The 16,923-nt window shown below is 42.2% G+C and overlaps 2 protein-coding genes across 2 annotated transcripts; one reads left to right on the top strand and one right to left on the bottom strand.

Moving 5' to 3' along the window:
* Window positions 1–388: 388 nt before the first annotated feature.
* Window positions 389–12,539, bottom strand: LOC120555875 (synapse-associated protein 1-like). The gene is made up of 9 exons (XM_039795027.1): window positions 12,201–12,539; window positions 8,935–9,053; window positions 8,394–8,460; window positions 7,212–7,285; window positions 6,699–6,838; window positions 5,320–5,471; window positions 3,104–3,153; window positions 2,800–2,974; window positions 389–1,950 (listed from the first exon to the last, which is right to left on the bottom strand). Exons 1-9 carry the CDS (start codon window positions 12,403–12,405, stop codon window positions 1,820–1,822), a joined length of 1,113 nt encoding a protein of 370 aa, XP_039650961.1. The 5' UTR covers window positions 12,406–12,539; the 3' UTR covers window positions 389–1,819.
* A 112-nt stretch (window positions 12,540–12,651) lies between these two features.
* Window positions 12,652–16,638, top strand: phospho2 (phosphatase, orphan 2). Its single transcript, XM_039795028.1, has 4 exons — window positions 12,652–12,897; window positions 14,053–14,131; window positions 14,374–14,468; window positions 15,722–16,638. The coding sequence occupies exons 1-4, from the start codon at window positions 12,822–12,824 to the stop codon at window positions 16,285–16,287; spliced, it is 816 nt and encodes a 271-aa protein (XP_039650962.1). The 5' UTR covers window positions 12,652–12,821; the 3' UTR covers window positions 16,288–16,638.
* Window positions 16,639–16,923: the final 285 nt, after the last annotated feature.

The following is a 16,923-nucleotide window of genomic DNA, read 5'->3' as shown; positions in this document are numbered from 1 at the left end:
ATAAAGAAAATAAGCATGTTTCCCAAAATATCAAACTTTCGGTAACACTTTACTTGAAGGCATCTACATAAGAGTGACGTGACACTGTCATGACACAGTCATGACACATGCACCCTAACCATAACTTGTCATGACAAAAACCAAATGACACTTAATGACAGAAGCGTTATGTCATGAATGTTTATGACTTGTTTACAATGTTTATGACACATTCATGACAGTGTCATGTCACTCTTATGTAGATACCTTCAAGTAAAGTGTAACCAAACTTTCTTTGACGTTGACATTACAGTAAATAAAACAGTACATTTTCTTTTAGAAATGATCAAAGCATACCTAAAAAAAAAGATCAAAGCATACCTACAGTAAATGGATAAACATCAGTGGATGAGGGAATCCTTGTAATTTATTGCCTGGATCACGCACAGTACATAACCGGGTTTCACTTGCCAAACTTGTCTTATCCAATGTTTGTGGGTTACAATACATATGATAAGCAAAATAAATACACCTGCGGAAACATAACAAAAAGGCCTTCACAAGAATGATCTCTTCAAATCTTCGATTTAAATATTTCTACAATGCTCGTCGTTCCGTCTCTCCTTACCACATCACGTTCTTTATTATTATTTTTTAACGTCTACGTTAGTGTTTATTCTGCGTCATTGGATGGACTTCATAGAGAATGCCTATAAAGTACCGGTATAAAAAGGAATATATGCCATGTGTTTTTGTAGCCTTATAAAAAAAGACTTCATAGCATTGTTCGAAACACTAGTTTCTGCCATTTTAAAACCTAGTTCCTCTGGGCTTCGTGTCCACCTTAAACATCATGTGTACTGTCAGATAACCGGTCAAATATGTCATTTTCACTTTCATTTTTTTTTACTTTAAACCTTCATTATAATTTTTTTTTGTGGCTGATTGCTTAATGCAATCATGTTTTCTCTTTTGTTAATCAAAAACAAATACATACATATTGGAAAAAAAGGGATAAGGGGTTAAACAAAGCAGACGTGCACATGGGAGTTTGTGAAAACACGATAGAAAATGCAAAAAGATAGATGAGCAGATGTAATGAAAGGGGAATGCAACTTGAAGTAAAGTATAGTGTTAAAAATCCTCTTTATTTATATACATGTAACTTTACATTTGACTATACCTATATCAAGACTTTACTGTACACCCCACCGGAAAGCAGCAGTGTGAAATAATGTGACGTCATTTCAAAACAAGCCCCCGCCATAATAAAACCCACTGTACTGGAGCGCCCTCTAGCGACTTTTCCCCATCATAAAGAGAGAGAGAGAGAGAGAGAGGGGGTTTGGGAAAGCAAGTAGAGGAAATTAATTTAGGAAGGAGCAATAAAGTAGCGCTTTATAAATACGCCTGAACATTAGGGCTGCACAATATATCACTTTTTTATCGCGATGTCACCTGCCGCAATAAACACATGTGGAAAGGCTGCGACATATCGCGAAAGACTTTTTTTTTTTTTTTAGTGGTGCCTTTTATATTCCATTAAATTTGTTAGATGACATTTGTTTTTTTTTTAGCAGAATACTGAACGCAGCAGAAATTCCGAACTGAGTCCACTTTAATATCCGTTTATTGAAAAATATTCAACAACGTTATCGCATGTTTCCCTCATATCGTGCAGCCCTACTGAACATACCCTTTGTTTCCAGCAGAGGCGATGCTCTCTTGCTATTATTGGATCTACACCTTCATCCGGTACAGGAGAATGCTTACAAGATAGTAATCACAGTTGTGCGGAGAGGGCAGATCGCCGAACAGGACACGGACACACGGCGTTTGTCTAGCTGTCGTCGGCCTGGAGCATCTTCTCGATCTCTTGATCCCATTGGTCGTCTTTGTTGTCGGAGCCGCTCACCACCTCGTACTCCTGGAGCTCCTGCTGCAGCTCCTTCTCCCAGTCGGCTGACTCGTCTGGATGGAGAAGCAAGACCATCATCAGCTAATTTAATAACACTCAATTAATGCAATCACACAATGTTGTCCTCCGACATCCAAATTGGCTGAATAAGTAAGTATGAGTAAATTTAATGAGTAAATACTTGCAGCTGTGTGATGAGACTACCTACGACAACTCAGATGCAGTGTCGAGTTTTCACTGTAGCAGCCCTTGGATCCAAAAAGAGAGAGTCTCCACTGATGCATAAGGTGTCTTTTATTTATCTGTTTATAGCGGACGTCACTTCCATGCGGCTGCGACTGGCGTGCTGCGCCGCGGGACAAAGTTAGTGGCTTTAAAAGTGGAGATGAACTCTCACCTAACGGGAGGTTTTGGGTTTAAAGACGCAGAGTTTAAGGCGGTATAAATTAGTGTGTCTCGTGAAGCAGCAGCCTGACAAACGACTAAAACATTCACACTGTATGAACGGGCGATAACATCTGGAACAGCTGCTCAGAAAAGTGCAAACACCTTCAGCTACGGAGCAGTTTAAACGCCCCAAATGAAAGCAAAGTGAAACATAATGCATGGTATATGCGTGGTTCCTGTAAAATATGTGGACGTTTACTCATAAAACTCTCATAAAACAGTGGAAAAAACGTTTTAAAATGGACTTACTTAGCGCCTTGTCCCCAGACAAAATTTGACCCGAGGACAACAGGAGGGTTAAAGAAATGCCAATAAACCAGAGCACGTTTTTCTCCCATCCCGGAATGCTGTGTGGACTAGCCAGACCCTCCTCTGCAGCGCTGTGGAGGAAGGTCCGGCAATGACCACTGACCTAGGAGACAACATTTAGCTGAAGGATCAGTAGAAAGCCTAACCATCAGGAGAAGGGACGCTCTCCTTCTTATCCAGCACCAGCTGCTCCATCTCTTTCCTCAGGTCCTCCTGGTCGATGCCTGTCGAGTCGAAAGCATCGCTCACAAACTCAGACACCCCGGGGCTGGTCGACATCTCCTCCTCCTCCTCCTCCTCCTCCTCCTCCTCCTGGGGTGGCTGAGAGTCGCACGGGCGGGACAGAAAAGGGCAACTGACTGTACTACTTTGTTAAGTTTTAGAATGGTTGTTGGAAAGTATCAAGATATGCATACGCACCCACACACGTCTTAATTTTAGTACTCTTACCTTCTGTATGTCGCCGATAGAAACTGGTGGTGTTTTTGGTCTGACATTGTCTACAAAAAAATAAAAAAGAATACAGTGCTATTAGATGTCCATATGCAAATCACAACGTGGTGTTTGCTTCATTTAATGACCCGTGGATTTCTTTGAAAACCACAGCCCTGGTATGTGTAGTAGGGGTGTCATTGACAGCAATGACCATAGATATATATACAGTATATTTGAAATGTATTGTTAGGAGGATAACCCCTTGAGATGAAGCATCTCGTTTTGGAGGGGGTCCTCGAGACATAAGACAAAGACAACACAGCACATGTACATTCAAACTCGCTAAAGCTCTCCCTCATTCCGCCTCGCCCCCCCCCCCCGCCCACCGACTCCACTTTATCACAGACAGAATACCAGCTGAGATCAGTTGCATTGTTTTTTTTTTTTTTTACTTAAAATTACTTAAAATTATGTGCTTACATAATTGCAAAAGGGTTCTCAACTGCTGTAGAAAAGAAGTGGCTGATCTTTAATGCAATATCTACATTGCCCATTATCAGCAACCATTCATCCAATGTTCCAAAGGTACATTCTGTTTACTAATCTGATATCATTTTAAAAGGCTAACTGAGAAAACATTGGAGAACCCTTATGCAATTATGTAAGCACATAATGTAATCTGAAAACTGCTGCACTGCTTAAAAAAAACTGATCTCAGCTGGTATTCTGTCTATAATGGACTGGAATGGAAATTTCGAAGTGACCCCAAAACTTTTGACCGGTACTGTGTATGTGTGTATGTGTGTATGTGTGTATGTATGTATATATATAGATAATGCATTTGCCGCTGCTGTTCATTGGAGCGATACGTCGACCTGGAGTAGCCGCACCTTCTAATGCATGTGTGTCTATCGAGAGAGGAGGTCTCTCCACAATGAAAATCAAGTCTCGCTGAATTTTCAACCGATTCTCAAGCGGTTTGCTTTGTTACAAATGCCAGAAATGTATTTATGATGCAGATACTTGGTTAAATGAAAAATCATTTTTAAAACCAAAATACCTTATCTCGTGTAGATAGTAACAGTTTGCGCCTTTAAACCTTAATAATATTAGTCTATATCGACGGATGTCCGTCACCTTCCTCTTCCTTTGTGTTGGAATTTTAAACTCTGGTGGATTTGTGAGGACTATGGTTAACTGCTCCTCAGATCTCTGCAGGGTAAATCCAGACAGCTAGCTAGACTATCTGTCCTATCTGAGTTTTCTGTTGCACGACTAAAACTTTCGAACGTACACACGTTCCACCAAAAGTTCCTTCCCGAGGCTATTTTGCAGAGGCACCGAGAGAACGTTTTTCTACCAACCCGGAATGCTGTGTGGACGAGCCAGACCCTCCTCTGCAGCGCTGTGGAGGAAGGTCTGGCTGTGGAGGAAGGTCTGGCAATGCGAGACTAGCCCTGATATAATTTAAACGGGTGAGTTATAAAAAAAAATTAAACAGCACACTGTCGAAAAGACAATGCATGCACACATTTCTGGAGTTTGAATCTACACTCGGTGTATTAGCAGACCCTCCAAGCATACAGTGAGTGGGGAGAGGCTCTTGAGGTACACGTGTAGTGTAGAATATTAGCTGTGTGCAGTCATTGAGGAACTGGTTCAAGGAAAAGTCTCTGACACATAGAAGGTTAAGCCTTTAACTATAGGCTAAGCCTTTTTATGGCATAAGAATGCATTGTGTACCAGACAGAGAAGCAGAAGAACAGGAAAAGACCACACAGAGGCCCAGACCTTAGAGTGTGTGTTTGTGAAAGAAAACAGTTTCTGTCTAGAAATTAGGAGACACCCCCCTGTGAGGAGAGAATAAAAAAACCCGGACAGTTTAGATCGGAGTTCATTCGAACCGAGATGCTGGTGGACCGGGTTCTGACTTGATGTCTGTTGCTAGGGGAACTTAAACTCTGTGTTTGTGAACCCACAATTGTGTTGTAACTTTTATGCTGGACTCAGTAAACTTTGCTCAACTGAACTCTTCGTCACAGACTGATCCTTGTGTTTTGGTAAACTTAAGTCCGATGAAAGAAGGGAATTAATAAATTGGAGTCAGCTTCGACAGGCCTTAGGGCCTTATTTCGGACAAATCCACACTACAGTAGTTATAAAATAAGCAGATTCAGCTCTGACATGATGTGTATGAACAGGTGAAATGACCGCGTGGATGAAAGTCGGACCTGTTAGAACGACGTCCTCGGACGAAACGCTGGCCGCTCTGTCCTCGCCGTCCTTCTGCTGCTGCTGGGCTGCCAGCGCGGTCAGCTGGGCCGACTGCTTGACCAGAGACACCCGGTAGAAATAATTCCTCCAGAACACCTCCTCCTTCACACTGTCAAACACAAAAACGCATTGCATTTCAAAGTTGATGCCACAGGTGGACACGCTTGCAGAAACAGGCGCATAGTGTAAAATACATACTGTACACTAGGGCTGGACCCCAATATTCCACTATTCGCATATTCCTTTGTTGGGTAGGTATTCAATTTTCAAATATTCGTTTTTGTTGTTGTTTTCTTTTTTCTTTAATACTGTAATATCCAAAAATTTAAATAATTAAAGTGCTCATATTATGCTTATTGGCTTTTTCCCTTTCCTTTATTGTGTTATACATCTTTTTTTGTGCACGTTATAGGTTTACAAAGTGAAAAAGCCCAAAGTCCACCCCAAAGGGACTTACCATCTCCAACAGAAAACACTGTTCACCAACTGCTCCAAACAGCTCTATTGTAGTCCAGCCTTTACTTCAGAGACAAACGTGGTCACTTTGGAACACACGTTATAATGCTCGCCCAGCTAACACACCCTCATACTCTGCTTCTGACTGGCTAGTAGTCCTTACCTAGTTATTGCACATGTGCAGCTCCCTATTCTGATATAACCTCTAAATATAATTATCAACCTGAAAATGAGCATAATTTGAGCACTTCAAGTAAAATTAACCCTGTAAAAATGTGCATGCAGGCTGAAATCCACCGTGATGTTTTATTGGGATGAAGCAGCTAAATGTCCGATAGCTGCTGGCTAATTCAGGCAGCGTCCTATTCTGTCCATCTCAGCCGAGAACGGACAAAGTCCGAGTTATAAAACCGAGCAGTCTGAGGTGCGGAGATCTGTGTGGTTATAAAGCAGCAGCCTGGTGTCGTTTTCAGGCGATTTAATGACGGTAGAAACAGAGCGGCCGCGCGTAATGCCACTGCGCTCGGGTGAGGTGTGGCGCTGGCTGGCTGGCTCCTCATCAGAAGCTTTGAATATTCGCTATCGATTAGTACCGAAGCACAACAAATGATATTCGGGACTGTGTGTAGAGTGCGTAACTAACTAACTAAAAATGTAATTTCCCCCCTTGCAGGATTAATAAAGTATGTCTCCTTCTTCTTCACTGTACATGCACACACAATGCTGGAAGACTTCTTCTCTTGGACTTGGACACACACACACACACACACACACACACACACACACACACACACACACACACACACACACACACACACACACACACACACACACACACAAACACACAAACACACAAACACACAAACACACGACTACTGACTGTTTTGGGACCAGGTCAAAGCGCATGCAGTTGAGGAGCTGGTCTTCCTCCAGCATCACTGCAGCCAGAGGATACATCTGCTCCATGTCGAAGTGGAACTGAACACCAGCGGGGGGGTCTCGCAAGAAGTTTCTCTTGTCCTAGAATTATTAGTCAGAGAGCTCAGTTTGTACCAAAAAAAAAAAAGGGGGCTAATTATCCTCCAGAGATAGAGAGAGATAATGGACCTTTTCCACAGCAGACATGTTGACTTGTCATAGTAGGAAAAGCCCAGCTGAAATTGATAACCTTAATGATGGCTCAGTTCCATCAAGTGTCCCAGTAAGATATTTCAGTGAGTCAGCATGCACAATACCAGGGCCTCTCCTAAGTGGAATGCAGCCATCAGTAATGGTTTCGAATACACCTGTGCTTTTCCTACTATGACATGTCAACATGTCTGCCGTGAAAAAGGTCTATGTCCCAGACATGTTGACACATTCATATACTGTAGTGTATGATGTGTTTGCTTACGGCTGACAGAGCAAGGATCTGTTGCTGGATCGTCTCCTCCTCGTTGTAGCCGACCCAGGGAGGCACCGCCGCTTCTAGACACAAACATCAGCACACGCTAGTCTTAACTCTCAGATACAGCCACGCACACACCGGGAAGTTGTGGTAGTAGAAGCTGCTTGGTCGGCAAGTTTTAGAAGCTGATAATGTGACTGTGTCCTAGGTAAATAGATAGATAGTTAACATAGTCAAGCTAGCTAGATAGATATGAAGTCATTAAGCCCTGGTCAGTACCATACTCACAGACAATACAATAAATAAATAAATAGATGGACACCACAGTACCAAACATGATTATAAAAGACCAGCTTATTAAAAGAAAGGCATCACCTTCAATGTAGACATTAAAATTAATACACTTTCTATCAATACTATCAAAAGCCCAAAGTCCAGCCCAAAGGGACTTACCATCTCCAACAGAAAACACTGTTCACAAACTGCTTTGTAACACACGTTATAATGCTCGCCTAGCTGCTAGCGTGGCACGCCCTCATACTCTGCTTCTGACTGGCTAGTAGTCCTTACCTAGGTACTGTCAGGGAACGCCCTCATACTCTGCTTCTGACTGGCTAGTAGTCCTTACCTAGGTACTGTCAGGGCACGCCCTCATACTCTGCCTCTGACTGGCTAGTAGTCCTTACCTAGGTACTGAGCATGTGTGACTCCCAACAAAGATGGAACAGAAGTGAGATGCCTCACTCTGTAGCTAAAACAGAGAGCTCAACACACAGGGTGAAAAGAGGAGCTGCAGCAATGTGCAGTACAACAAAAATAGTGTTTTTATAAAAATTAAACCATGTAAACCTATTCTGGTACAACCTCTAAATAAAATTATGAACCTGAAAATGAGCATTATATGAGCACTTCAAAAAAGAAAAAGTGACATCACTGCTTCGTTTCCCTGTTACTACATTACCACCATTACTGACACTTCTCCACTGTTCCCCCCTTTTCTCATCAAGACCCTAGAATTCCTAGAAATCTCCCGTACTGTTCCCCACAGCAAACCAGCTTATTTGGAAGCTCGTTTGCCCTGTAAAGCAAGGGGGAATTTCCCAGATTAAAAATAATTTGAGAGAGATTACTTGGTCTGTAATTAATTACTTTGTTGTAAAGAAGATTCTTGCTCTTTTTTAACTGTACCTGATTTTTTTGCCTTCTTCTCTTGGACAAACTTCTCTTGCTCCTTTTGAAAGTCTCCTAGGAAAGTCTGCAAATACACACACAACACACACAACACACATTAAATGGAGCAAAAGGACTACGGGGGCAACATTTCTAATAGAATATTGTCATGATGTAGAAACTACTTTTTACTATTATTACTCTTACTTAATTTTTCTATCATACATACACATATACATACATATATATATACATATATACACATATACATACATACATATATATATATACACATACATACATACATACATATATATACATACATACATATACATATATATAGCATTTTTTTCTATTCTACTTGTATTTAATGTGTTTGCATTTGAGCTGCTGTAACAAGGGAAATGTCCCTAGTGTGGGATCAATAAAATCTATCTTATCTTATCTTAAGTCATGTTGAGCAAATTGATGCTCTTGACAGCAACAAGTAAAACCGTGTGTAACATGACCCACGAGATGTCTTCTAAATGCCGCCAAACCTGCAAAACAAGCAACATGCCTTGTCTATGATGCCGTCGATCTTCCCTTCTTCCACCGTCTTCTTGATGCTCTGCGCCGTCTCTACCACCGAATCAGAGATCTTCCTGGTGGCACTGGTGGCAAAACTGAAGATGTAATCTTCAGATGAGGGAGGAAGACGAGAAGGTTGACAACTGCATCATCGTTAAAGCCATTAGCAACTCTTTACAAGAAAGCCCTCAAAGTGTTGGACGAGAAGCCTAACAGTTCACATCGCTGTATTATCCTGAGTGACCGTTAGAAATATATTGGGTTCAGAATAAGAATGTCCTGGAGCCTGGGATGGCCTCGCTGTCTCCTCCTGAATGATGAAATATCTTAAAGGAACAGACAATCTTTAGGCCATGAGAGAAGAAGAGAATGAGAGCGATCCTAAGGCTAGCGCGCAACTTCGCTATCTTCTTCGCTAAAGTCTGAGTGATATCCAACCGATTGGCGGCCCAGACGCAATGGCGGGAGGAGGAACCTGAAGATGAATAAAAGAAAAGGGAAAAGGAAGGTCCGGTGTCAGACCCGGAGAGACTTCGTTGGTGGCTAGGGAGAGAAAGTGGAGGAGCGGCTGATCCATATGCATATGAAATATCCCGTTTGCAATATCATTTTACTAAAGATTGTTATAGTTTAACTGAACGAATCCTGAGTATTCATTTCCTGGTCTGCCTTTCAACGAACACAATAATTAAAGGGGGAAACTTTGAGAAGTGACCGGTGGAGTCAAAAAGACTCTGGCCTTTTGAGCCAGAGTAGAATCGGTCGCATCACATATAACAACAGATAAACCCCAAATACTAGCGTTGTAAGCTAATCAGTGGTCTGCGCTAACTTCTTTAAAGCTACAAGCACATTCGATTAGCATGAAAACATGTCCAAGAGAACGATCGAGTGGGTACACATCTGTTATTAACCCCTAGGTTAATTTTGCGCCGGAATTGTCCTTTAAACTACTGCCATCTAGATGTCATTTCTGCCCACCCCTTCTGACCAAGAACAGATCCAAATTGTCTTTTGTACCACAAGCCATAAAAGCCTTAAATCAGTCAAAATAAGCTAGATGTCCAGCTGGCCTGGTTATACCCAAGGGTGTATAGTGTATTGTAGTGTGTGATGTATGTTCTTCATGTTATGTCTGTCGGTGTCTGATGTAGGGACTATTTGTTTGTATCATATGTCTGATGTCTGTCATGAAGTGCCTTGTGACTGTGCCGCAAACCCAACTGCCCCACAGGGACAATAAAGTTATACTACTACGACGACGAGGTGACCTTTTAATCCCATTCAGGAAAAAGCACAGTTGGTCAATTATCATTTTCTTTCACAGCGATACAAAACTGGAGTCCACTTCCCACCACTATCAAAGATGTACATACATATTCCACCTTTACAACACACTTTAAAACATGGCTGTCCGACAACTACAACAGCACACATTAACCTGTCAGATGTGATGTGCGTTTGATGTGACATAGTCATTGTTGCTGCCGCTCCCTCTCTGCTGCCTGCCTCCATGTTATGTCTTGTATGTGCTTTCGATGTGGCCTCTTGTGACTATTCTCCTTCTCCTTGTCTCCTTTGTATTGTTTTTATTGCATGAACTGCTTTGATGCCTTTGCCATCATCTGTGCTTGCTTGTTTGTGCTTGCTCCAATTGTGTGCCACGTTTGTATGTCTTACTCCCTTTTGAAGTTGGTAATTTCATGGTGCAGACAGAACCCAAATTGAAATGTAAGCAGCTAAAATTGCCGAATGTTAGAACATTGTGTCAAACTGGTCGACCGTCAGCAGAAAAGACAGTCATACTGACTGCCTCCACGAGATGGTCAAAAAAGTGCCTTGAAACACACGGAAGCGTACGTTCTGCGCGTGCGCGAGACGTAATACGTCTCCATAACAGCAGGCGGCACGAATCTGTATTGTTGCCCAAAAAATGAAAACCGGCAGCTGATTGGACGAACGCGTCACATGGGTCTGGCTTCTCCTGAATTTCAAAACCGACCTTAATGGCGGCTTGTTCGGAATACAATCTAGTATTTTACAAAAATAGTTCACAGAAACTTCTGTGTGTTGTTTCTGAAAACATTTTAAGAGAGAAATAGGCCGTGCAGTTGCAGAATCTGTCTTCATTTCAGATCGACAAAGGTCAGTTTAAAAGATTTTCGTCCGATTTTGAAAGGCGTTCGTCACGCTCATCCTGCTCGTCATTTCCAGGGTTAGCACTTCACCAATCAGATTGGTCACTGAGTCCGACTGCCCACTGTCCGATTCAAAAGAAGGCCAACGGCTCCTCCGACTGACGACGACACGGAACACACCGGACAGACTCAAGTCACCAACCTCGCCAGACTGTTCGACGGCCGATAATCGGGTTGGTGTGTCAGCGCCTTAACACTTTTGCAAGGTACTGTATCCGTGTCACATTCTAATGCTGCGTTCCAGACACAATTATGAGCCCGTCAGTTACAACTTCCAGTCACGACTCACGACTAGGTAGCGTTCCAGGCAAAGTCACCACAAACCCTTCTAGCTAGCGTCAGCTAGCGGCTACCAGCTAGCTGACACTAACGATTTCTAGTCCGCAACATATTTTCTTAATTTAATAAACATAACCTGTAGTAGTACACAATCATATGTGTATTGTTTTGTGCAGAATTACTTTACGTTGCCTATTTATGTCTATTTATTTCTATTTCTCGCCGTTAATCACCGGCATCTGTACGGCATCAACAGGGGTCACCATTGTTGTTTATGAGTGTGTGTGACATCAAAAACTGTAACCGGGAGTACAACCATCTGGTACCAGTTCACCAGTAGTAAGTTACAGGTTTGACTGCCGTTCCAGGGCGCTTTCATGGGTAGAAGGTTGTGAAAACACGAGTTACGAGTTGCCCGGAACGCACCTTAATTAGTGGCTGAGCGCCCCTAAATGTTTGATCCTAGAATCGCCCCTGATCAGAAGACAGCTCCTCCTGCTGTCAGATAAGCCTCTTTGTTGGCACAGGAACAATTAATTAAGCTGAAGAAAAAACCTTAGCTAGTTATATTTCAAGAGAATGAAGAACGTGATAGGGGAAATCGTCCGGTTGGATGGGTTTATGTTTAGGTAACACAGACAGACAGACTTATAGCACGATGATCGAGGCACTCAAATCCTCGAGCCACTGAGAAGCATTAGGCTAACGGTCCTAGCTTGACGTTAAAGATAAACTTCTTTCGCAGCAATAAAACAGCAACGATAGAGTTCTTTCTCACCCCCGAGTCCTTTGCCGAGCTCAGAGTTTTCTTCTCGGTCGGCCTCTGGTTCTCCATCCTGGCCAGCTGGTTGCTGTTTGTTTACCTCGTTCTGTGCTTCCACCACCTTTTCTTCCTGCTCCCCACTCAGCTTTTCTGTGTCGTCCGACGCCTTCGTGTACGTCTGGTCCTCCAGACCCAACCACGTCCCGAAGCTTTTGAACATTTCGGTCGAAATGAAATCACCGTTTGAGACTACAGATGAAGAAAACAACAATCTAAACAGAGGGTGAGTCTTGACTTTATGCAACCAGGAACTAAACCGACAGGTTTTCTTCTTCTCGGTTTGCTTTGTGTCATTCACGTTGCGTATTACTGCCACCGAGTGGTCAAAGGGGTGGAATGATGCCTTCAAGTGTTCTCTGGGTCTATGGGTAAACTTCGCTTGTACATGTTGTCATAAATGTGACGGACTTGCTGCATACTCGGTGTTTTGGTCGAAAATGTTAACGCAAATATATTGCAACGAGTGCGTTAGTTGTAGCAATAATTTTATTGCGAAATTATTCATTAAAAACTCCACACACTCTTTCCAAAAAACTAATTTGCACTTCACCAGCAGTTGGGGGTAGTGAGCTCAGAATGTTGACATCTTGTAAGTTACCACAACAAGACGAGGAGGAAGACGGAGAGCGGCGGACTAATGTCAGACAGACAGGTCAGTGTGCCGTTAGTCACCGTTTTACCTAGCTAGCTAAACCCTGTATGTTATGTATCTGAACCTGAGGTATTATTCTAGTACATAAATCCCCGTTATCCCTGTTATTCCCCCTGAGCCTGATCTGAATCGTTTCGAGCAGAACTTTAATAGAAGGATTAGCCGGGCTGCTAGGCCGTTTCCTTGTAAGGAGACGAGGTTACACCAGACCTCTTATAAAAATCACTCATTTAAAACATAGTGCGTTCAAACTTTACCTATATAGTCATTAGAATTCTGTCTGTAAATATCTCAGGGTTAATTGAGGTATTGTGGTTCACTCGGCATTAAAAGGGAAAGCGTTAAGAGGTACAACAGTTGGTTGTTTACGTTACAGTTTATCGTGGCCAGTCACGGTTTGTGCTGATAAAAGATAAGCTGGCCGAGCGTTACGGACAGAAAGCTAAGTATATCGTTTTTTTTATGCTAACCCGACCCTGTCACGGCCAAACCGGAGAGGTTAAAATGACCGAGCAAATATGCGTAATACAACTTCATCTAACGATAATAATAGACAGTAAGACACAGCGGGGAGGGGAGAAATGGACTTTACAGCATGAGCCTGTCTCTGTCAGCCCCTACCATTATATCACCTTGTCTGCTGTACACCTGACTGTCTTATAGGCTGTATTAGCCCTCCTACACGATCAGGACTGTGGTCATAACATCTACATCTTATAACTTATTCCCTGTTATTATTTCTTCTCTTGTTTGTCAAGCAATTCTATTATGTTTACATTCTTTTCTTTTCATAGTCATAGTCATTAATAATAAGCTATTGTACTGTTCAATCCCTGCACTGTTCACTTTTGCACACACTCTACCATAGCACCTTATCATGGTCATTGCATCACATGGTCAGTCCATACCAGACCTTTGTAACCACTTCACAAATTGGTAACTCTTTACATTTCTGTGAGTGATTTTTATGTATGTGAGATATATGTATATGTGTGTCTGTTGTGTTATGGTTGTCTAAGCTACTGGATGCCTACAATTTCCCTCAGGATGAATAAAGTATCTATCTATCTATCTATCTATCTATCTATTGATTTATTTTCGATCCTAAATAATAACAGTTTCTTCCATACACTCAAAAGTGATGTCTTTTTCCAGGTGAAAAAATGAAGACTCTGATGGTGTTTGATTTTGACCACACTGTGATCGACGACAACAGTGACACTTGGGTGATTAGGTAAATAATATTTCTATATTGTAGAATCAAATAACTATCGCTATGAAAAATATATTACAAAACACAAGTTTGGTATATTTGTACTTCGGCAAAAAATTATAAAAATATTCATATAATAGTACTATTACAAGGACGTTATACAGTAAAGAACCACAGCTGAAATCCTAACTTTATCCACTGTGGATCTTTTTTTTTTCTCTCTCTCTCTCTCTCTCTCTCTCTCTCTCTCTCTCTCTTCCCAGATGCCTCCCAGGTCAGACTCTTCCAGACTCTGTGAAGAATTCCTACAGGAAAGGCCACTGGACTGAGTTCATGGGCCAAGTGATGAACTACATAGGTGAGAATTCCTTATCATGTTGTAGGCCATTTATTCATTCGACACTACATTAACATTTCAGTGTTTTCCTTGGCTTTGTGGAAGACTTGGGTGCGCGTATATGGCGGTGGGTTTAGGCGTCCTTCCTCAAGAAAATGTGCATTTACTTTAAAAGAAAAAAATGCAATTTCCCCATACATTTTGTGTCTATTTGAGGGACTGTGTCTCTTTTTGGTCATTTTTGTTTTCTTTGGGGTTGTTTTGGGTCTATGGTCATTTGGACTCAGTAGCTTTTTTCCCACATCATTTTGGACCCTTATTATTTCCATATGTGTCTAAAACGTTGCAAAAAACTGGAGCAGATAATAACTAAATACCCCTTAAAAATTCTTAAAAACAAAACTTAAAGTTCTCATATTATGCTCATTTTCATTTTCAGGTTCATAATTGTATTTAGAGGTTATATCAGAATAGGTTTACAAGGTTTAATTTTCAAAAAACACCATATTTTTGTTGTACTGCACATTGCTGCAGCTCCTCTTTTCACCCTGTGTGTTGAGCTCTCTGTTTTAGCTACAGAGTGAGGCATCTCACTTCTGTTCCATCTTTGTTGAGAGTCGCACATGCGCAGTAGCTAGGTAAGGACTACTAGCCAGTCAGAAGCAGAGTATGAGGGCGTTCCCTGACAGTACCTAGGTAAGGACTACTAGCCAGTCAGAAGCAGAGTATGAGGGCGTGCCCTGACAGTACCTAGGTAAGGAATATTAGCCAGTCAGAAGCAGAGTATGAGGGCGTGCCCTGACAGTACCTAGGTAAGGACTACTAACCAGTCAGAAGCAGAGTATGAGGGCATGCCACGCTAGCAGCTAGGCGAGCATTATAACGTGTTACAAAGTGACCACGTTTGTCTCTGAAGTAAAGGCTGGACTACAATAGAGCTGTTTGGAGCAGTTGGTGAACAGCGTTTTCTGTTGGAGATGGTAAGTCCCTTTGGGTGGGACTTTGGGCTTTTTCACTTTGTACACCTATACCATGCACAAAAAAGATATATAACACAATAAAAGAAAGGGAAAAAGCATAATATGAACACTTAAAAGCTGAAGAAGACCAACTACAATCATTAGATCTGAGGAAAGTCTTTTAGTTACTACATTCGTTCAGCTTAGGTGGTGCCCAAAACTACTCGGGTGCTGCACCTAAACCTTATAAAGGCGGGGGAAACCCTGGCATTTATATTGCTACCTCCAACCTACTGACTCCGTGTGTCCTTCCAGGAGAGCAGCAGATCAGCCCAGAAAGGGTCCGCAGTGTGATGGAGACCATCCCCTTCACAGCTGGAATGACTGACTTGCTGACATTCATATCAGAGCATAAAAGCACCATCGACTGCATAGTCATCTCTGACTCCAACACCATGTTCATAGAGTGGATCCTCCACGCGTCTGGGTTCAAGGCGGCTGTGGATCAGGTTTTCACCAACCCGGCTAGGTTCAATGAGCTCGGGCACATGGAGGTGCGGGGCCACCACTCTCACGACTGCGACCGATGCCCCGTCAACCTCTGTAAGAGGAAGGTCCTGGAGGTGTATCTGTCAGAGCAGTCGGATGGAGGTGTGGAGTACGAGCGGGTATTCTACGCGGGGGACGGTGGGAATGATCTCTGCCCGACTTCCTGTCTGAGAGGGCGTGACGTTGTGATGCCCAGGAAGGGCTACACTCTGGAGAAACTGCTGGCCAGACTGGAACAACGGGAAGATAACGCTTCTCTCCGGGCTAAAGTGGTTGCCTGGAGCAGTGGCACTGACATCCTCGAGGAACTGAAAGCGAGTATGCAGTCGTAGTACAATACTTGATCGACTTCTCAGAAATATGAAATATTGCACTGTGAGTGTGTACTGTAGAGGGCACATGCTGCTCTCCTTAACTGTTTAAATTTGATTTCACATTACCAAGACAGTATTTCTCATTTTAAAGTACGATTGTTTTGGAAAAACTATTTCAAATCAGGTACAAATTCTTGATTAGTTGGTGATGTGTCTGCAGGAAATTTTATATTTTCTTTTTTCAAAACAGTAACAAGACCCTGAAACAAGGTTGGACTCTCAGTTATAATCAGATTTGTCTTTTATTCCGAGGCGGAGGTGGGGAATGGAGGATTCTGTGCCCAATTGCGAAATACAGTACAAAAACAATGTTTCCATCGAACTGAAATTTGGGGATCAATGTTTACAGAAAACCCTTTTATTCACAGTATCGATTATAATGGCAGCTTGTGCTATAAAAGTAACTATATAACAGGCTTCTTTTAGCGCATTCAGAGAAAGGTTTTACATTTTGGGAAATACGCGTATCTGCTTTCTTTACTCCAAACCAATGAGATATAATGTGTTAATTAGTAATATTTAAACAAGTAAAAGTAGAAATGATATTTAGCTTTACTGATGCTGCTAGGCAGATTTTCAGTTTCTTTGACAGAC

Source organism: Perca fluviatilis, chromosome 3, assembly GCF_010015445.1.
Source record: "Perca fluviatilis chromosome 3, GENO_Pfluv_1.0, whole genome shotgun sequence".
Lineage (NCBI taxonomy): Eukaryota > Metazoa > Chordata > Actinopteri > Perciformes > Percidae > Perca > Perca fluviatilis.
Note: the sequence above shows the minus strand (reverse complement) of the source record. Positions and strands in the feature narration are given on the sequence as shown.

What these genes read in the sequence shown, in the direction of transcription:
- phospho2 (XM_039795028.1), top strand. Translation starts at nt 12,822, where the DNA reads ATGTTGACATCTTGTAAGTTACCACAACAAGACGAGGAGGAAGACGGA. An exon ending in GACTAATGTCAGACAGACAG is followed by an intron (nt 12,898 to 14,052) that starts GTCAGTGTGCCG and finishes GTCTTTTTCCAG; the next exon opens with GTGAAAAAATGAAGACTCTG. An exon ending in AGTGACACTTGGGTGATTAG is followed by an intron (nt 14,132 to 14,373) that starts GTAAATAATATT and finishes CTCTCTTCCCAG; the next exon opens with ATGCCTCCCAGGTCAGACTC.
- LOC120555875 (XM_039795027.1), bottom strand. Translation starts at nt 12,405, where the DNA reads ATGTTCAAAAGCTTCGGGACGTGGTTGGGTCTGGAGGACCAGACGTAC. An exon ending in GAAGAAGGCAAAAAAATCAG is followed by an intron (nt 7,286 to 8,393) that starts GTACAGTTAAAA and finishes GTTTGTGTCTAG; the next exon opens with AAGCGGCGGTGCCTCCCTGG. An exon ending in AGATCCTTGCTCTGTCAGCC is followed by an intron (nt 6,839 to 7,211) that starts GTAAGCAAACAC and finishes TAATAATTCTAG; the next exon opens with GACAAGAGAAACTTCTTGCG.